The 21,982-nt window shown below is 44.6% G+C and overlaps 1 protein-coding gene across 1 annotated transcript in view; it reads right to left on the bottom strand.

Annotated features, from left to right (window-relative positions):
• Nucleotides 1–21,982, bottom strand: part of SEMA5B (semaphorin 5B) — an 827,217-nt gene that overhangs the window by 503,306 nt on the left and 301,929 nt on the right. The window contains exon 3 of the mRNA XM_078682030.1: nt 1,425–1,637. Coding sequence (XP_078538156.1) covers nt 1,425–1,581 — 157 coding nt within the window. The 5' untranslated portion in view covers nt 1,582–1,637. The remainder of the gene's footprint in view (nt 1–1,424; nt 1,638–21,982) is intronic.

Below are 21,982 nucleotides of genomic sequence, written 5' to 3' on the forward strand. Positions count from 1 at the left end.
AAAGCAAATAACAGCTACCAGCCCTAAAAAATTGTTTTTGTTTTAATTGGCTGCAACGCGAGGGGTGGCGGATGGTTGAACAATGGAGGAGCTAATGGGGAAGCTAATGGGGAGAAGGCAGGGAGAAGTTAACATGAAAGCAGGAACAGGGAGTGAGTGGGGTGCAAATGGAGGGACTAGAGGCAAAGGTGAATACAAAAAAGAACCTATGTTCCAGTGGAGGGACAAACTCAAAAGAAGGCAGGAAACACACTGTAAAAGAAGCACTCAAATGAGTTGCAAAAAAGTCAACCAATGGTGAACAATGGACTAGCCAAAAACCCACAGTAGGTTTTGGTATGAGGTCTTTCCACAACAGACTAGCAAACACGGTTTGTAGGCAAAACCCACGATTCAGACAGAAGCTTTTATTCTTTTTTACACCTGATTTTACACTTTGCAACCTATTCTGAGATGAATGCAAATAGGGCTCACTATCGGGTTGTACACGCACATAACTTTGTGGTAGGAGCAACACCATATGCAAAACCAGGCACAGAACACTATTGCACATTATTTCCCAATTATTACCATAGACGTTATAATTAAGCTTACAGTTTTCTGTTTTTACTGATTTTTACAGATACAGACAGAAAACAATCTATTTCCTGTCTGTAATTATTTTTAAAAGCAGAAGAATATAGAAAATGTTACTTTTTCTGAGTGACTCTCTTTGCTGTCCTTCAAGATTTCCAGACCAGCTGCTAAGCAGATAGATACCATGGGTGATTTAAAAACAGGATGAGATTCCCCCAAATACAGGCATTTGTTAACCTATATTTGTATATAATACTAATATTTACCTTCTGATGTAGTGTTTTGTTATATTTAAATGCTTAATTTGCTAAAACACAACATGCATCAAAGTATGAATGCATGTTTATCAGTTAAATAAATGTGGTGGAAATATACCATTGTATAAGCCCATTTATTCTCATAACATAAAATCAAAATGGATTAATACCTATAAAATGAACCAAAACTAAATATGGATAAATACAAATAGAAATGTAAAAAAAAAAACATTAAACCAGGAGCCCTGGTTATATCAAGCATTACACAGAGAGCATGGAGAAAATGCATGTTGTTTTTCGGCCTAAGGTATCCCCAAATTAGAAATGAAGCCGAAAGCAACCGAGTCAGTGAGGAGTAAATTCGAATAAAGACAGGAGATTGAGACGATGTGGGCTGTTAAGGCTTCTTAACAAGGAGAGGACAACAACTGGGACGCAGATTTGTGATCATGGGTAATTGACGGGTACAGGGTAAAAGAACAAACTGAAATGTGACTGAGGAGCAGGAAGTGAAGTACTCAGACAGGCAGAAAGCGAACACAGGACACAGTGAACATCATGCTTGACTACCATGACAGTAATTGTTCTCACCTTCGAAGGTAATGGTGGGGTGCTCTCTCCGGAAACACCGCTGGTCTGGATCTGTGTCAGGAGCACCAGGCACATTCTGTGATACTGAAAGGTGGAATCCCAGAATTAGGAGTCTTGATAAACACCTGTATATGGCCTTCAGCCTTGACATGGCCATAGCGCGGGGCTTGACTGCAATTCTAGCTTCCAAGCTAGTGCTCCCTGCTAGAGCTCCTGCAATAAAGAGCACACCGGTTTTGAGCACACACCAATCCATGTAGTCCGTCAAATATTATTTTCTTTCTGTGCAAATCCATATTTTTAGAAGTATAAATATACCTAAGAAAATTGACAACTACATCAAACATACTTATTTCACGCTCTTTTGCTAACTTCTTTACCAACAGACGGTCTATTTTTTTTTTTTTAGAAAATTGGGAAATTGAGCAACAATTTGTTTGCAGTCCATGGTTGCCAGGATCCAAAAAATCAGTCACATTAGGATGATAACATAACCTCAGCACAATAGTACAACCGCTTGGTTTAAAGTTGAAATTATTCTAGTGGTAGGCAGCTTTACTGTTAGTACTGCAAGTATGGCACAGGCCATACTTCTACCAGCAATGCAAAGCCAGGTCTTTTGCTGCACCTCAAATCCATGAAACTATTAATAGGTTTTCTTCAGTTGTAGTGTTAAAAAGGAGGTCATCAGCATGTTTCCACAAATGGACACTCGCTGACTGACTGTGAGAATAAATGGGAAGGAAAATAATCACGGTACAGGTAACATTTTCTATGGCGGTGTTGGTACTCAAGAGGTGTTATCACTTCCATCATAGACAAAAGTACATCACAAATACTTTTTGCCAGCAGCGGCCTGTGCAGGTAACAGTGGTGGGGCCGGGTGGAGTGGGGGTGGGGATTTTGGCAGGCGATGACAAGAGAAAATTATTTATTTAATTTTCCCTAATGGTCATCTGTTGAATCCCCCCCAACCCCACCCCACCGCTCTTACCTGCACAGGCCGCTGCTACCTTTTGCTTCCTCTCCAATGCCTACTCCAATTCAGATGATGCTATTGCCTTGATGGTGAGTCTACTGCCCCCTTGGGTTGACTTGCCTTTCCCAGTCGTCTTTAAATCCACATAGTGCTCTTCCCTCAAGAAGGCCCTGCAATCCACAATTTTCGATGTAGAGATTGCATGGCTGGCCCAGGAAAGGTTACTTGACTGCAGTCAAGATGGGTCATGGCACGGTCTAATGGATCAATCAGGAAATAAGGGTCAATCCTCTGTGTACTATAAGAGCGGTGCCAGTAAAGTGGTGAAGTTGAAAGATCACTTTAGTATTCAATCAGCTACATTCTGAACTGTATCGATTGGAGCCTTTTACAGAGCTATGAGTATGCCCAGCAAGTTGGGTACCACAAAAGTAAAACTGTGTCAGCACTGAAGCATGGGCAAAGCACTTTGAGACCAATGCAATGTTGGCCTATACAAAGAACCAATCATTTAAGACCACAAGCTGATAGAAGGAGCCACAGCCATAGGATAATCTGGCAACCATAAAACCTCACCTTGGGAACTGCTGAAAAATAGGCTTTGAGATATAAATTCTAAAAGTATATTTCCTCCACAGTGGATCGCGAACACACACACACATCATGCTTCTGCTAAACCTTTGATCTGCAATAGCAATTTTGGAATATTATAAACTTCAGTTATTGGTGGTGTAACCAATGATTTGTACTCCACAGGGATGGACATATCGCACTTATAGGGGAACGAAAGGCAGATCAGGACATTCAGTTTCAGAACAGATGCAAACAGAATACTTGGTGAATCAGATTTCAGGTAGAAGTCTCTCGGCTGAAAATGATTCTCACTTTGATTGTATTTCAAGAAAGCCAGTTATGGGAAAATTTACTTTTGCCATCACCACCATTAAACATATACTAATTAATGGCAGATGGAAACCTCCAAGTTCATACAATTAACATATTAATTTTATGCTACACTTCAGGAATGAGGGTGGCATTAGTAGACAATTTACAAGAATCCTGTCCTATGATTTAAAATATATTTACTTTCTTTGGCTGCACCACACATCAATTAGATTTTGACAAAGAATCTAGATTACTTATTTTATTAGAAAACATTATTTTGGGTGGGAGCGGGTGGGTTGAATCTCATGAGAAATACAATCATCGAAATATACAAAAGCTCTGGGGGAGGAGGAGGGGTTGGATTTGCACCTTACACCATTCCACAACAGACCTTGATCCAAAGCAAGAGAGAGAAAAACACATACTGGGTAAAGAAGAAGGAAGATAAAGATGGAAAAACTAACAAGGCAGAATGCAAGTAGGAATTAGACCCCACACAAGTTAAATAAAGGGACAGGCAGTATCTGTGGTGGATGAAAGAGGCATGAGGTGGAATCAAGACTACATAGTTTTGATATTCCGCACCCTGACATTTGATAGCACCAGCTGTGGGCTTCTGACCAAACCTTTGGGGCCCAGCACTTACTCTTCACAAAATAAGCATGGACCATACCCGGGGATGTACCACAGGCCCCTGATGACCCTTCAGTGCAGAGGGGTCCCCAGTCATTCAGAGAGCTCCCCCTCCACTCCATTCTGGTGGGCCCATTAAGGCCAAGGTCAATGAATGTCTGTGGGATATGGGGGTTTCATGGGCCTGTCATCAAATTAGGCAAGGGGAGTGTAGCTGTGGTACCAGTCCCAGGAGTGTGAATGGCTCCTTGCACCCCTATTTTAGTGGACTCATTCCATGTAACCAGGTGGATCCACTTTTCTAGCTTGGTACAAAGCCGGTAAGTAAGCTGGGCCATGTAGAACCAAGGAACTACTGGGCACGTTAGCATTGTGAAAGGGTCAAATGTGTGCCCAATCAGAAGCCCTGGTACATTTCCAAATGAACCTTGGACAGCTAACATGGCTCTCTAAACTGAAGCTGCCAACATAAGTAAACACAAGGCCCAACCCGCCCTGTTTTAGGGTCGAACAACCAAACAGAGAGCTGGCAAAACACCGACCTAAAATTTGATAGTAAACGAGACTTCAATTATTACTCCATCCGACATGCACCCTCAACAAAGGTTGCTCCCAGTTGGCACCCTCATTACACGCGTTGAAAGAGCTGTAACGTGTGAAGTCTTGTCTGACAGAAAGTGTAATTCTTCACAGCTAATTGGTCACAAGTATCCGCCACTGAGAAACATTGAAATTCAGGGAGGAAGGACCAAGAACAGTGCAGGAAAACCTTTTAGTTGTACAATTTTTTTTATTTTTTATTATTTGTTTATTGGTTTTTACAAGACAGAGTTACACTTCGCAACAAGGGTACAGTTGAGATTGTAATTTAACCAACGTAAAAAACCAACAGGGAGAAACAGACCCATTTGTAGTTGCACAATTGTGTCAGGAAAAAGGTTTCAAATCAGATCACACAAAAAAAGTAAAATAAAAAAAAATTCATGAGTCGCACAATGAAAAGAAAAAAAACTTCATAAGCAAAGCCCAAAATTAGAAATTAGATCTGTTGAGTAATCTACATTCACGCAATGTAGTGGGTTCTGGAATCCTTGTGTGGTACTGTAATGGCAGTGAGAGATGCCTTTTATTGACTATGTTAACTAATCACGGATTGACATTAGGTCTGATTTGCATTACGAGTCCTGCCTGTTGCACTGAAGAAACAAACCAAAAAATAGCTTTCAGTATACAAAGAATCTTTGAAATATAGCATTTAATTTTTGATGATTTAGTGCTACTTTTGAAATGTTAAATTGTCCCTCTTGCAATGTAATGCAAGCACTCCATAGAGGGCAGAACGCTATACCACACAGTCAAAAGCATATGGTGACAGATATAGCTTTGGGTGGACTAGAATAGTCTGAATTGTCACAATTGTAGGAGTGTAATGGAGAGCAGGTGCGTTGGTAGTGTCAATGGCAGCACTGGCAGGTGCAATGGGTGGTGCAAGCTGCAGTGGCCTTCACTTGTATTCACTAATACTTTGGCGCAAGAAGGACCACCTGGTGGTATAAGGTTGGTCACATTTTGATCATTATTAAAAAACAATGTAATCTAAATGCTAATGACTTGGTGAATCGCTTTGCTATTTTTAGTTCACTCTCAAAGGGAAAGGTGCCTGAACTAATTGTGGTACATCTGATAAAATCTCGTTTATAAGTCTAGCTTCTCCTTATATCTTATTAGCAGCACAGAAAATAACTGGGGAGTTTATGGAGGATCTATTTGTTCTTCTAGGGGAAAAGTGTGCGCAGCGTTGATGAGTTTCAGCAGTTTTATCCCAACATATCAGACCTGATGCCATCCTAGTGCTGTTTGTCCACTGTGTGAAGAGGGGGGAAATGGGCTCCTTTGGTTAAAAAGGTGTGGGGAGACCCCTCTCCTAATACCATTAAAGATGTTCTTTGTATTCCTTGTCTGCAAAGACCTCTTCCCCGTTAGTCTATCTTCTTCTCGGGGGTGTTCCATTTGCTCTGTTCGCCCTCATCTGCTCCTCATTATCACTGTTCAGTGCTCAGGTCCCACTTCACTTTCCTTTCTTGGTCCTTGTCATGGACTTGCTCTGGGGCCTCACCACACTGATGCCTTAGCAATGTCTCTGGCCTAGACCCCATCATTCTTACCACTAACTTTCCGGCTAATGTATCCTCCCCATTTATATTTCATCATCCTCCTGCACTACCCAAGTGCACTTGGCGTGGGCCTCTGTACACAGATAGTCACAGATGGTGCACTGAATTGTCCCAGGTCATGTCATCTGCAGTAAGATGACAAGGCACCGGTTGTGTTGCTAGATCTGTGATACATTGTACCAAGCGGTGCTCCTCAGAAAAGACCTGATTTGCATAGTTCTATAAAGGCTTAACCCTGTGATTCAGTGTGGGGCCCCGGCCCACATTGTGCATTTGGCTACTTGGAGATCCCCCTTGGGTGAAGGTCCATATGATGTACTCCAAGGGTTAACACTGTTTTCTACCTTAGTCAACATCAAACTGCTTGAAGGTCTGCCAAGAAAGGCATACCAGGGGGTGTGGCCATCAGTCAATCACAGCAGATGCCTGAGGTTGTAGCTCTGGCCAGAGGCCTGAATTCCTCCCCTTCTATTAGCCACTGGACTCACTCTCTGTAGAAATCTGGCCCTACATAAGCCAGAAACGCTGTCTAGCACCCAGGGACCTCCCCCGCCCCGTAATTACCCAGACTGCTAGAGGAGATAAAGAGGTGGCACGGTCACTGTGAGGAGACCTGCATGCAGCCACGCCCGCTGCGAGCATATTGGGTTCTAGGACCGGAGCCGCAGTCCAGCAGACTACAGGGAGACATTACCCTGCGGAACCAGTGGTAATTCCTGCCTCCCCACGGCAAGAAAAGCAGCATGGCTGTGGAAACACAGCTGGTGCATAGCTGCTCAGGGCATGGTTTGGCTGCCCCTGCACTCCCACGGAGAGCCCTACAGCCATCCTAGGGTATATCTGGGGGTCCCCTCAGTAAGTCCGTCATGGCCAGCACAACTCACGAGAGGTAGAGCACGCACAATCTAAAATTAAAAAAACATTTTAATACACTTACCTTCCTGCCGGGTCCCGCGGCTCCGCTCCTGCTCTCCTCGGTCTCAGATTCCAGGAAGCACAGCCAGGCTCCCCTGACCAATCACAATGCTGCAATGCAGCGTTGTGATTGGTTTGAGCGCTGTGGTTCGGTGCTCAGCCAGGGACTGGGTGCCTGGGCATGATCTCCATGAAGGCTGTAATGCAGCCTGCATGGAGAACAGGGAGAGTGTGCATGACTTTTTTGAGCGGTGCAAGAGGGCCGGCCATACAGTCATTGCAAACTTAGGAGGGTTCTTCCCTGTTCTGCATTCCAGCCCCCCTCACACAAAGCTGCCGCAGCAGAAGGACAAAATAAAATGATAGTAAAATTACGTTAAAATTACGTTATTATTATTTTCTTTTCCTTTTTTACGACTTCAAGGAAGTGGGCCAATGCTCCTCCGCCTCAGTGGAGGAGCCGACACTGCACCACAGTGGAAGAGGTGGAGAAAGGTCTACACTGACAGGTAGACGATTGTGATAAACTACAACAATGGATACTCCTATTTGAACAAGACCTCCAGCAACTTCAAGATAAATGTGGATCTGGAGAATAGATCACTCCAGAACAACATCTGTATCCATGGCATCCCTATGGAAGTTCAATCCAAGGACCTACCCACGTTTGTCCAAGACCTTTTCAAGGCAGTCCTGGAGGACCCAGCTCTCTGCGTATCTGCTTAGACAGAACCAACAGAGTAGCCATGATGTGCCACGCAGGAGCCTCACCACCACTAAAAACATTTTAAAACTGTTGTACGTTCTGATTAATAAAAAATGGCTATATTTTATTTGATAAGAGCTTCAGTACTGTACAGGGAGAAGTGTTTTTGGGATGTACAATAGCTAATTTCAGCTTCTGCTTTCAATACTGCAAATGCAAATAGGAACAAGTATTGGCAAAGTCAACAAGACGTATTGGCTCTGACAATGCCTTCTGTTCATGCTAGATATAGTACAGCATGAACAAAAGGGAAAAAAGATGTGATGACGTGGCCACGTAATTTTGTCTGCACAAGCACACATACGTGACCATGTATGCCTTCTTAAATAATGTGAGTGACTCTTTTTTGTTTCATGGTAAAGAGGCAATGCTCCAGGGGAGGTACAAACATGTGATGGAAACAAGGGAAACCACTGTAGAAGAAGAAAGCAAATGCGAGTGTCAAAAAAGCCAACCAATGGCAAGCGATGTATACATTCTAGGGAAGTGACAATTTAACTTTTTCAACCAAATAGCTGTGCTGCCTGGTAGGCTCTACTTAAAACGCTTCAAAATTTCAAGGCCAGAAGTATTTAACCATCTTCTGGTTTCATGCGACTTGGAAACCGCCTGCCCACATTTGCAATAAAGCCTCAGAACAGCCAAGTGATCACACTTGTAGCCAGAGTATGAGCCCAGGAGCCTCGAAGTACTAAAAGACAAAACTGTCCAGGCTGCTCTATTCGAGACACACCTGCTCCAACACATAACTCATGATTCATCTTATACTGTCCTATCGACATCCATGGGCATTGCCTGAACACAGTGTTGTTGATATTGGTCTCTAGCCTATCATCTGCTACTGAGCACACAATATGGAGCCCCATAGTTTTCTCTTTCTTGTGAGCAATGGCCACCTAGTAGCAAGACAAGCAGAGCCTACTCATGAAAAAACATTGTTGATCTGCTGGTTACCCGGTTTACAAGACTATTAACATACGTATTTGTAAAGTGCATGGTCACCCATAGGCATCTTGGCACTGAATAACAGATGTTTATTGTTACCCAACTCAATGGTACTCATTTTATCGAACTTAGATGGATGAAAGGCTGAGAGGACCCGCCAGGATTTGAACTTGTGACCATGAGGTCAAACACGAGCCCCTGCAGTAGTCCACAAAGATACCAGACCTAGGTTGACTGTGCGGTTACCTTCCGTCCCTCCTCCTTGCCCCTTCACCAGCCTTTCACACAATTCCCTCACTGCAGCTCTCTCTCTTCCTCAGGCTGAGACGAACATTGATCATGAATAGAGACACACTGTTTCTTTCCGCAAAGCAGCAGAGAACTTTCACAACATGGCAAATTTGTTATTAAGGCTTATTTATTACATAGGTATGTGATAAAGTTGTTTTTTGTTTTCAGATGTTCTAATTGATTATGTGTCCTTATTATCTGTAGGCAGATGCATATATGTGAAAAATGTGAACGAAAAAAATTTATGACAATAGGGACAAAAGTTGGGAACACAAACTAACCGGAGATCCTCCAAGTCATAAACGTTTTGGACTTAAGAGTAATTTGCCACCTGTGGGAGATCCAGAGTGGGGGGAGAAAAAATACATACCACTGCCTTCAAGGAGTTAGTATTCTAGAGTCACAGCCCCTTTAGAGACTGGACCCATAAATAATAGGCTATGAAATTAGGTTTTTCTCATAAGTCTGCCACACTACGAAAGGACAGGAAATACAGATTTCACATTGTCATTAGGTTGACCTTGTGGTGTCCTAGGTGGGTGGCCACACGCACTAAATTTGGCACCGGCTCTGTGTAGATGGAAGAACAGCAGTGTGGCCATGTGGGCCCAGCTCCCTTTTATTATTGATTGCAGGCAGTGGTCGAAGTGGGTGGGATTGGCAGGGCACGGTGTGCCCCTACTTCTTTAATTCAATAAATTCCTTTCCCCTACTTTTTTACTTTAAGCATGTGTCCCAGGATGGTAGACACAGCCAAGGCCTACACATAAGGCTCGGTTTTTGTGGCTGTTCGGGGCCGATGGGCAAAGAAGGAAAAGTACTCTGTCTTTTTCTTCTTGCCCAGAGAAATCCGGGAGATACTGCGATGCCTGATTGATGGGTGGATTGGAAAACAAAATGCGTACCGCAGCTCTGTGTTAACGGATGTAGTCTGTTTTAAACCATACTGCTTATGTTTTGTAAGGATATAAGCAATGGACATTGAAATGGGTCCCTTCCGGGCCCTGTAATCATGTTCTCAACTTTTCAGGCAAAAGCATTTAGATAGTCACATTGTTCATGTTTTCATGTCACATGCTTTACTTAATCTTGCATTCCCTATGAGAGTTTACTTCTTCCAGGATGTTATTACTTTTTTTAGGCAGCATATTGCCCTTGTCGAGTGCATAATTTGAATTGAGTCGCAACCAGGTGTTTATAGAGTGGCAAATTGGGTTGTAGTTTAAGGCAGCACAAGTTTCTCTCAGTGGGGCAGTATGGTGTTCAGTGGGGGAGGAAATGTGGCGCTATGGTCAGAGCTGCCAAATTTGGACTCGGGCATCCAGGTTCAGCCTTTATGACCAGTCCCCCTGGCCACTCTCCTGAGAGAGCACATTACCATGCCAGACCTTGGAAGGCCTTGACAGACCTTAGAAGGCCTGGTTTCTTCGCACCAGCAGGTGGACCCTAGAGGTGGCAACTGTAGACCTGTCCACCACAATCCATACTGAAATTCACCTCCAGTCTTGCGAGCAGGCCTACGAAGTAGCAGACCCTAGAGCAACAGTGACTGTCACTGAGGTCACAGGACACTTGAGAAGGGCCGGCTCTAGGGCACTGCGACTGGTGTGACTGCACCAGGCATTGACTTTGGATGGGGGCATCGTTTCTACAAGTATATTATGATTTTAAAAGCACTTGCTGCCTCCTTCCTGGCCGCCAACAATTTTCGGCAACAATAAAAATGTCACGAGAACTCTGGTGATTAATGTTCTTCTAGAGAGAGATTTTAGTTTTATATAGTGGAAGATTTGACTGATGGAAAGGTAGCGCAGAGGGTAAATGTGTCTATTGCAAAGAACATGATTTACCATGCAGATCACCAAATGCACATAATGTAAATAGGTCAGTGGGTTACTGCTTTTAACATGGTGATCCTTTTGTTACTATCAGTTTATAAGTTAAAATCCTAACATAGAACAATGAGCTATTTACTGTTATCTAAGAGCAGCAAGCAAACTCATCAGCTTAACAACGGATCGGAGGATTTTGTAGGAACTCCCTTTGACACCTCACCATCTACTTCCCTACGTCTCTTGCCAGATCCCATGAAGACTTCCTGCTCCATCACCCCTCCCTACACTTCAAACTAAGGCCATCTACACACAATGCACTATATATCTCTCTCTTGATAGGTCAGCGTCTTGGGGTCCATCCACAAGGGTCCTCTAAAATTCCGTCTAGCCTGTGCCCTCCTTTCCTGGCACTTTTTCACATCTTTCTCTTGTTGCACTGTGAGCCAAACTTGGGGTGGCATTGGGCCCCATACAAATAATTATCACAACCTTACCTGTTCCCAATACAACAGGACAAGAAAGTAATATCACACTCCCTTAAAGACTGGCGATGGAACACTGGATAGCCTATACACAAAATATGTGCACCTTGAAGGTCTATAGTACATCCATGTGTAGCACTTAGGGTGTCACACACATTAGCAACCATCTGTTTTAATGGATTCTAACTTTTAGCATGTGCTCATTAAAGTATGTCGGAATCTAAAATCGTTCCCAGCTTCCAAAACTATTCAGAGAGCTTTAATTGTTCAAAGGTTTGTCATACACAAGTCTCACTATACGAATGTGTATACCTAAAACTGCCATTTGTTTATCATGTGTTACAAAACATAAAAATACATCCGTATAACTGACATGCCGATTGCCAGAAAACGCTATCTCATTGTAAAATTAGGCCCTCGGTGAAAAGTTGAGAAAGAAATATATATATACAATCCAAAATAAACTGGGTGATAGAACATGTCAGTTTTCCTCTAGTTCACAGCACACTTCTGGAGGTCACTAAACATTTTTGGTGGCATTTCATTTCCTTGCTGGTAAATTAAGGCAAGGCTTTCTCCAAATGCTTTTAACCACTGCATAACGAAAACAGAATTCTTCAATGATATGTGACCAGAATGTTTCCCTACATTTGTTGTGTGGTATCTTGTTATGGTGGAGATGTATTCTAGTTTGTTTTGTTGTGCTGTTGTGATTTGTGCTGCATTGTTGCATTGTGATCTTGTCTTTCACCATGTGTGTTGTGTTGCGTTTTCCTTTCTTGTGATATGCCCTGTTATCTTTATTTGTGTTACATCGCTTTGTGTTTCTAATTAGGTTTAGTTGTTTACTTTAGATATTTCAATAAAGGCTGCTGCAGTCCCAGCTAAAAGTACCTCATGCCTTTAACGTTCCTGTGACATGCAACAATTCAGTACTGTCTAAGTTGATAGAATAGAGCTGGCCCATCTCATTAACTACTTAAGACACCGGTCAACCCCAAACTGTGGCCGAGATGGGCACCCAACTGCACTCTCAGTGCTCACTTTGTATGATACAGTCTTGATGCCAACCGGTTACTCTCGGACCAGACTGAGGAGCGGCTGGTATGCTGGAGGAGCAGGGGGGTTGGCAAGTGGGAAAGAGGGGCGGACACTAGGGGTCACGGGGGTAAACAGAATTGTTCAACTTACCTTCAGAAGTCCCCGTTGTGCTCTTCACACTCCTCTTCACCTTTTCAGGAAGGCACAGACTCCCAAAATACTCTGTGGCCAATCCTGAAGCTCCTCTCGCACATGAGAGCAGCTTCAGGATTGGCCTTACTGCCCACGATTTGCGCTACAGGACAGACTGTGAGTGTGTGCCTGCTCTGTCTAGCCCAGCTGCGAAGCTGGGTTGGAAAGAGGTTTCACTGCGCATGATGGTTTGGTCGGCCTAAGACGACTGGGCAAACCATCATGTGCAGTGATGGGAGTGCACTACCTCTCCCCTCAGTGCCTGTCACTACCAGGACCCACCCCTAAGACGTGAAAAGAAAGGAAAAATAAAACGAGTGTCGTTTTATTTTTCCTTTCCTTCTGTTTTTGGGGAGGAGACACTCCTCTGCCACAGCGGATAAGCCTCCGCCAACCAGACCCAGAGTTGGTGCTTGTTGTGTTTAAGCACATACTCAAATAATTTTGTTTTTTCTGAGTTTACCCCAAAATGATCGCCTGTAAAAGCACCTACAGTGCAGGAGAAGATCACTGCTATATCTAGTGGTGTATAGAGCACTTGGACCATGTGGAATTCAGGCCAACCCTGCAGCATGAATCCATTGCCCACCTGAACCATGAACGACCAGGGGCTCCTTTGCCTGGATTGAAATTGACTACTAGATTGGGGATGTCTCAAAAGAGTTGTGGTGTCCTTGCATTGCAGAGACCCTTACCTACAGAGTTAGGTTCTCCCTCTAGCCTCTTGGAGAGCATCACGGCCCAAGACCAGGCCACCAAGGCTGACCAGGTGCCCACTAATTGTGCGTAGGTTGCCCTCTGCTTTGCGCACTCTTTGCATATGTACACTGCATTAGAATGGAGCATGACTCAAGTCCATAACTCTGGTCATAGCCCATCATTTGAATAATGGGGTCTGGAAGAATGAGGGGTGCACCCTGAGCCAAGAGGAGAGCCCAAGCAGGAAATGGGGGGACACACACAGTGCTCATGACTGTGTCCAGTAAGGAGGGGGAAATGAATCTCTCCTAGAAAAGAAGACACTGACGGAGCGCCTTACGTTGCCAGGGAGGAGGGAAAATATATCACTCCTAGTTGCTAGAAGGCAGATTTCTATTCTGGCAGGATCTAATCCTGCTCTATTCACATTGCTGCAAGTCTATGAGATCTCATTACTGAATTGGAAATGTCGTCTTTATGTAGATCAAGGCTGTCCTTGTTTAACCTTTGGCTCCAGAAAGACACGGTTTGGAACATGATCGCACGAAGGCAACTGGACTCAACCGCTACCCGTAGTCTGTATTTTAGCCCTACAATAAAACATGTATGGAAGGATGGAGGATATTTTCCCTATGAATTGAGGACAATTGCTTGTGAGTGGTGATAAGGATTTTTCTAACCCACAATGCGCACACTCATGACATTCAAATTGGGGGCAATCTGGTGGGAAGAATGTATACAGCTCCACATCATCATCAGCACCCACTTCTTAAAAATGTGGGTCAAAAGAACAGTCTATGGTATGCTGATACCATCAAAGAGACCACTATGGGAAATGGGAGGTCTTGGTTTTTGGCAGGGGAATGGGGAGGGTCACTTCACATCCTACACACTGTGCATGGGGAAACGTGGGAAGCTGTCAGACATACCCAGCGCATAAGATCACCATTGGCACGAAAACACATTATGAATATGCAAATCCCAGGGCATTTCTACTCTTGGCCCCTGTAAGCCCCACAGAAGTGAAATTAGCCACCGCCTTTAGTTCCCACCCCCACCCCACATACAAGACTAGCATTAATGTCCGCCACAACCTGCCCACACACACAGACTGAGATACAAGCCACCATTTTAATCTTGTTTATTAATGGAGGATGGATATACTGTTTTCATTGCCCTAACCTCAATCCACAGGGAAGCAGATTGTGTGGCTAAAGAGCAGCTAAACCCACAGTAAACAAAAGCAAGATAAAGTTCTCACATTCCTCCCCAGTTGTCCTGACACAAAACATCACTCCCAGCTCAATCACCATCCACTTTGTAACTGCAACAAATAGAGCTGCTTGGAGGCAGCCCGACTGTAAACAAAGATCATTCAGAATTGGTCCCTTTCGTCTCCCAGATCAGACAGAATGCATGCTTTACACAGTCAGATTATGGCATTTAAGATTCAAATTTGAAAAAACTGTGTCTTGGTTATTTCTGCTTTCCCTACTTACAATTTTTCCTGAATCTAATCTAGTTTCCTGTATATATAATTTCCCCATGGTGTGCACTTCTCATGCTTTTCACAGCTCTAAACACCTCCTAGTGCTTGTACACCGTGTTCTTATAGCAGTATGGAACAAAGTGGTGGGGAGAAGAGGGGATCCATCAAAAGTCACAATGAATCCAACCTTAAGTAGCTCTAGAAAAATCGAAATATTGTACTACCTCTTTACGCCCGCAGCGCGGAGATACCCCATTTGGGGTGATTCAGGCGCTTTACAAATGATACAAATAAATAAAAATAAATAAAATAAAATAATTCAGTGGCTAACAAAGAAGAACTTCTCTATGCTTCTGTGTAAATGGAAAGGTCAATCTATGTTACAAAACTGTGAATGACAAACCTTAAGTACATCTTATCCCTCATGAAACTGGCCAACATCGAAGGCACGCTTGTACTACGCAGTGGATAGCACGAAGTCTTTCCGGCCATCCTCAAAATCCCCTAGTGTGGTCCAAGCTTTTGCTCTCCATCCACCCCCTTTCCTTAATGTGATCAACAGGGTGAGGTGCTGCACTGCCCTTGACTCGGTTCTTCGAAAAGGATACACCATGTAGCTTTGAGGTGTCAAGTTCTATGCATCCAAAGACCAGCACCACTACAGCATTGGGTAGTCTTGGTTGGTGCCAGCTGCAAGAGCAAATGGAGCACAAACTGCTTTTTGTAATATTCACAAATGTTGACATAGTAGCAACCCTCTCCCTGCAAGACAAAATCTCCATTTACCAATTGACATGTATATTACAATTCACTGGAAGGAGATATAGGCCGTATTATTGGATCTTTATTTTCTCCACTTAACTACAACCAATGGAAACTCATTCCATCCTTCATCTTACTCCAGTTTCAATTCACTTTAAAAAATTAAAAAAAACATGCCTTTGATCCAGTTTCACTTTCTGCCACCATCATAGCAGGAAGGCTTATGATTCACCTGAAGACCAGGAGGAGGACAGATCTCACTCACCAGTTGACTCCTTGACGCCTCCTCTGCCACCAACAGCTGCTTATGTGCTGCTGAAGTGCTAAGGAAGGTCATAGTAAAAGAGGAATTAAAGTGTAGAGGGATCTTAAAATCTTGTTTGCATACTCTTCATGACGCTGCCTTCATGCCCCCTGATGTCATGGAAACCAAGATTATACACAATGTGGTGAGTTTTCATGAGAGTTGGAATGGGGGACCAACAAACTGTTCACGGTATTATATGAAAAAAAATAGATAATTTGGCAACAATCCTTTTAAATCCAACAGAAACGTCTGCAAACATACATAGACTATGAGTTATGTACACAGAAATGGACAAGACAATCTAGAAGAATTATTCAACTAGAATAATAATACATCAAGGAAAATTCAATTTAAAGCAAGTTGCAACAAAAACAAGAGGGTACTTTATTGGCCGTAACCATGAGACAGGAAGATAAACACCTCTATATATAATAACACACAAACAAATTTCTTGCTTCACTTCAGCTGTCCTCCTCCATGTAACCTTCATGAATCTCCATAACTAGGAAGGAACTGTACAAAAATGAAGACTACATGGCAAATGCAGATGAACTAAGAAGAAATGTCAAAACAAGCACTGGCAAAGCCAATTTATCTCCTCTTTTGGCTTTTTGAATGCAGGACTATTGGCTTTCCCGATAGTGTTTGGAGATGCTTTACACCATCAGCAAAAAGAGCAAACAAATAGTTATTGACGATGCTAAAGATCGTCGTCATATCTATTTATTTATGTTACCATGCGTGCATGCGCATATGTCATGAGGCAGTCGCCATTTTCTGAAAAAAATATACAGTTTCAGGAATGCAGACACCTTTAAAGTGGTAAATGAAAAGAAATCCAGCTGGTTTTTGTTGTTGTGTTTTTTACAATGGAGCACCCGGCAGCAAGTTACAACTGCTGGGCCCTCCTAAACCAGGATGCGCGAGGGAACAAAGGAGGTTGGATGATGGACTGGCAGAGGAGCAACACCAGTGTCAGCAAGCAGAAAGGGTGTGTGGGAGGCATGGGAGGGTAATGGCTAAAAAGCAGACTGGGATTGAAGGGGATTGGAATCAATAGACAAGCAACAGAGAGAGCGTAGAGAGCAGGGTATGAAGGAGGAGATGGCACATAGGGGGACGGTAGAGCGAGCAAGAAAAGACACGCACTCCCAAGCAAAAGCAAAAAGTAGTTCACTGAATGTAAGCAGTACAAGGTTCCAAGTCATCGATCCAAAACATGGTGAAGAAGAAATGTTCCAGAAAGGAGACAATGAATATGGAGGAAAGCCAGAAATACAGAAGCAAGGAAATGAGATAGACGAGAAAGCCATCCAATCAAGAGCAAGAGGCTAATCTAAAGTTTGCAAAAATGATGGGACATTACAGATGTTGTAATTGTATGGAATATTCTGAAACCATGGAATGATGTGATGGAGGTGCCACGCTCAGTTAAGAACTAAGTATGGGTCATCAGCATTTGGTAAGCTGCAACGAAGGCTGTGGAGTCACCATTTTGCTACGCTGCGGAGTCTATATCACGGTCGCATTGTTGTCTGAAATGGTGCTTCTTGTGGTGGCCTGTACAGGAGTGATGTTAGTGTTGGGTCTCCATGTCAGGCATTATGGGGGAGGAGGAACAATGAAGTGATTGGGGCTCATGCTGCCATATCACTTCACCTCAACTTACAGTCGTCGTGGTCTGCTGTCCTCGTGGATTTGCTGGTGGCCTACTCCTGCCCCTATGGTGATTCTACTGTCTTTATTGTCCCGTTAAGCAGCTCAAACCACCCTCATTACATCGCGGCCAAGCCCAGAGATTCGAGCCGCCAGGTCTCTTGACGCCGGCTGGTCCCCAAGATCAATAGGCTCTGTACAGCCTGATCGGGGACGCGCTCCTGGTGACGAACTGCAGGGGCTCTGGGTGCTCCTTTCCAGAAACGGGCACCATAAGCCTGTTTGTAGTACAAGTCGGGTGTGCGGCACAGCGGCAGGCGGTACAAAAGGGGGTGGTGATGGACGGAGCATCCGAAGCAATCAAACACTCACACCCAGTCAAAAGATCTGGGTTTAATCCATCACCGTTCTTTAGCCCACTCTGCCACCCCAGTTCAGATATGGCTATATGCAAATCAGTCTGACCCTGTGCCTCATGGGAACAGTCCAGCCTGAACTGCCAAGTACCATGCCTTCCCTGGACCGGAAACAAGCTTCCGAGGACCGGTTTCTGGCATTACAGCCGTCTTCAGCCCGGCTTGCTTGAATCCAGTGGCAAAGTGAGCAAGGGACTCACGTCTGAGCATACCCTGCCACACTTAAGGCGGCCAAAGCGGTACAAAAAGGGGTGGTGATGGACGGAGCATCCGAACCAATCAAACACTCACACCCAGTCAAAAGATCTGGGTTTAATCCATCACCGTTCTTTAGCCCACTCTGCCACCCCAGTTCACACATGGCTAGATGCAAATCAGTCTGACCCTGTGCCTCATGGGAACAGTCCAGCCCGAACTGCCAAGCCATGCCTTCCCTGGACCGGAAACAAGCTTCCGAGGACCGGTTTCTGGCATTACAGCCGTCTTCAACCCGGCTTGCTTGAATCCAGTGGCAAAGTGAGCAAGGGACTCACGTATGAGTATACCCTGCCACACTTATGGCGGCCAAAGCGGTACAAAAGGGGGTGGTGATGGACGGAGCATCCGAACCAATCAAACACTCACACCCAGTCAAAAGATCTGGGTTTAATCCATCACCGTTCTTTAGCCCACTCTGCCACCCCAGTTCAGACATGGCTATATGCAAATCAGTCTGACCCAGTGCCTCATGGGAACAGTCCAGCCCGAACTGCCAAGCAAGCCGGGCTGAAGACGGCTGGAATGCCAGAAACCGGTCCTCGGAAGCTTGTTTCCGGTCCAGGGAAGACATGGCTTGGCAGTTCGGGCTGGACTGTTCCCATGAGGCACAGGGTCAGACTGATTTGCATATAGCCATGTCTGAACTTGGGTGGCAGAGTGGGCTAAAGAACGGTGATGGATTAAACCCAGATCTTTTGACTGGGTGTGAGTGTTTGATTGATTCAGATGCTCCGTCCATCACCACCCTCTTTTGTACCGCTTTTGGCCGCCATAAGTGTGGCAGGGTATGCTCAGACGTGAGTCTCTTGCTCACTTTGCCACTGGATTCAAGCAAGCCGGGCTGAAGACGGCTGGAATGCCAGAAACCGGTCCTCGGAAGCTTGTTTCCGGTCCAAGGAAGACATGGCTTGGCAGTTCGGGCTGGACTGTTCCCATGAGGCACAGGGTCAGACTGATTTGCATATAGCCATGTCTGAACTGGGGTGGCAGAGTGGGCTAAAGAACGGTGATGGATAAAACCCAGATCTTTTGACTGGGTGCGAGTGTTTGATTGATTCAGATGCTCCGTCCATCACCACCCTCTTTTGCACAGCGGCAGGCTCCAGATAGCCCCTGCAGTGATCCATGGTGCGTGGCGATGGCGACCCTCCAAAGCCCCAAGTTCTTGGTGGCAGGCTGTGCCGTCACGCAATTAGGCCCGATCCTGCCACTGCTCTCCCAGGCGTCAGCCAATGCTTGGCGGGAGCAGGAATCCATAGAGGAGCTTCAAGAGTGCAGTCAGGATGAGACCGGATAATCGGATGCCACCTCTCAGTTATTATAATTACTTGACCTGGGCGGGGCCAGGGAGCTCAGCGATCATGCTGCTGGCATCTTCGGCTACTAGCCACGCCCCTGCAACTCATATATATTACAGGGTTGTCTAGCGAGGGCTTTCAAAGCTTTACTTTAAAAAATCTAACAAATTGAATGAATTGATACTCGCCAACATTGTTTTATCACATATGCAGGTCAGTTTGCAGTGTGCAGTGGTTGGAATGTTACACAATGATACTCGGGAGACAGACACAAAATCTATTTTTTTAAATCATCATTCATGTAAAATATATGAAAAACATGTTTTACATATAAAACCAATCTTACATAGAAACATCAAACCAAAGTGACAAGACTGTGAACGTCTTCCTTGAATATGAATTAAGGGTGATTAACATTGCAATGTGGTGTGTGCTGCATACACGACCCTGTACCACTAGGTCACCAGACCATACATACATTGTATGAGTAATATAAATAAATAAATGAATATCGCTTATAAGCATGAAAAAGGATTCAAGGAAAAATATCATAACCTCTCTGATTTATAGCAGAAAACATGCATGTATTACATTTCCATTGCTACGTGAAGACAGAGCTTTGTTCTGTCTAATTCAAGCCAGCACACATTCATAAATAAGAGCAGTTTGCATCATAGATCAGGAACATGAGTCAACCAGCACATTGCGAATCTAACTAAATTAGTGAGGCAAATCTAAGTTATTCACGGCCTCAGCCCAGCCTCTGCGGATCAGCTCTAGTTATGACTTCTATGCAAATGGCGCCCTCTCCAAATCTCCTCTGAATCAATTATTACGCGATTAATTTACACATGTCCACCTGGGGTGCCCGGGCAGAGCACGTGCCTCATGTTAAGAAGTTCCAAAAGAGCGGTAATGAATTCCAGGGGATGACTGAGACAGATTTCTACTTAGTGGAGGTGCGACCTTGTTGCATTAATGTCGCGGCCGCGTGAAGCTCCCTCAAGAAAAATGGCAGGCAGGGTCATTACGTGGGAGCAGACGAGCCTTCAATCACTCTCTGAAATTAGCAAAGTGCAATAAAACATTAATAGAAAAAAAGCAGGCGGAAAACAAAAAATCCTTAATGTGCCAGGTTATTACCATTTTTTGATGGATGGGTAATTTAAATCTAATGCTTAATTCTCAGCAATGCTGTTTTATTAACGCTGGAATAAAATCAGAATAACTTCATTAGCTATTGTTAATACTGGAAATACCCGGTGGTATAAAAGCAATTATGTTGTTCTTTGAAGTAGGTAAAGAAAAGGGCGGCAAGCTCAGCGTTTGCATGACAAATTTATTGCAGGGAGAATTCTATTTTTCTTTGGACGTGTTTCAAATTACTCGGTGGTTGTAAAGTAATTACATCCATCTTTGCGGGTTACCTTGGCTAGGTAAGCACGAGGCTCTTCTTTGTAGTAAGGGCATCACTGATATGAGACTAAAGATGGCTGACCGGAAGATCTCTTGATATAAACATGGAGGTTTCTGTCAACCGAAACTCAAGGTAAAATTAGACATATTTTAGTGTAACATCGGCCAGAGGGGAGGGGGTACTCTAAGGGGCCTGTGTCCTTTCCTTCTTGAAAAAAAAAACGACCCTTTAGTCTTTGCCTAGCAGTATATATAGGCTGTGACTACATCTTGTACAATATGAGAATAACTAGTTCGGTCTCACAGAAGACAGCGCCCATGCTGCCTCCTGCAAGACCTTATGCTAGCTTACAGGGCGCTCAGAGGTCGCCTATTGTTTACCAGTGGTTGCATTCATTGTCACTCATTTGCTTTATTTTTATTGGTCAGCTTCTGTGTGTTGTTTACCTCCCCTGGGTCATGGATACAGTACCTGTGCCATTCCATTGCTACTTTTTTCCGTCTAAGCACTCTACAAGAGTGCTTGTTAGGTCTCGCGACCTATCGATGCGCGCATGTGCATCGAGCGGAGCGAGAATTCATGTCGACAAAATCCTGTTCAAACCAAGGGCTTTCAGCCCCGCGGTTTTCTTGCAGTTCACGTGAATCACGTGAGCAAACATGTACGAGCATTCACGGCCAGGGCTTCTCCTCCCCTAGCAGCACTCCTCCCACACCAGCAACTCCCCCCTCCCACACCAGCACCTCCCCTCTCTCTCCCCGCAAACACAGCCTTGCCGTAGCAGCACTCCTCCCACACCAGCACCTCCCCCCTCCCACACCAGCACCTCCCCTCTCTCCCCGCAAACACAGCCTTGCCCTAGCAGCACTCCTCCTCCCACACCAGCACCTCCCCCCTCCCACACCAGCACCTCCCCTCTCTCTCCCCGCAAACACAGCCTTTCTACGTACATGTATTCCACGTCCCAGCGCTCCTTTTCTCCCCCTTCCTTGACCCAGCTTGCTTTCTTAGCCTTCCCTTCCTCCTGTTCGGTGTACCCTCTCCCCCAGCTCCTGTCGCTTCCTCCCCCCACCTCTCCCTCGAGCACGTTTTCAGCTCCTGTCGCTTCCTCTCCCCCG

Source organism: Lissotriton helveticus, chromosome 3_1, assembly GCF_964261635.1.
Source record: "Lissotriton helveticus chromosome 3_1, aLisHel1.1, whole genome shotgun sequence".
In the NCBI taxonomy this organism is placed as follows: Eukaryota; Metazoa; Chordata; class Amphibia; order Caudata; family Salamandridae; genus Lissotriton; species Lissotriton helveticus.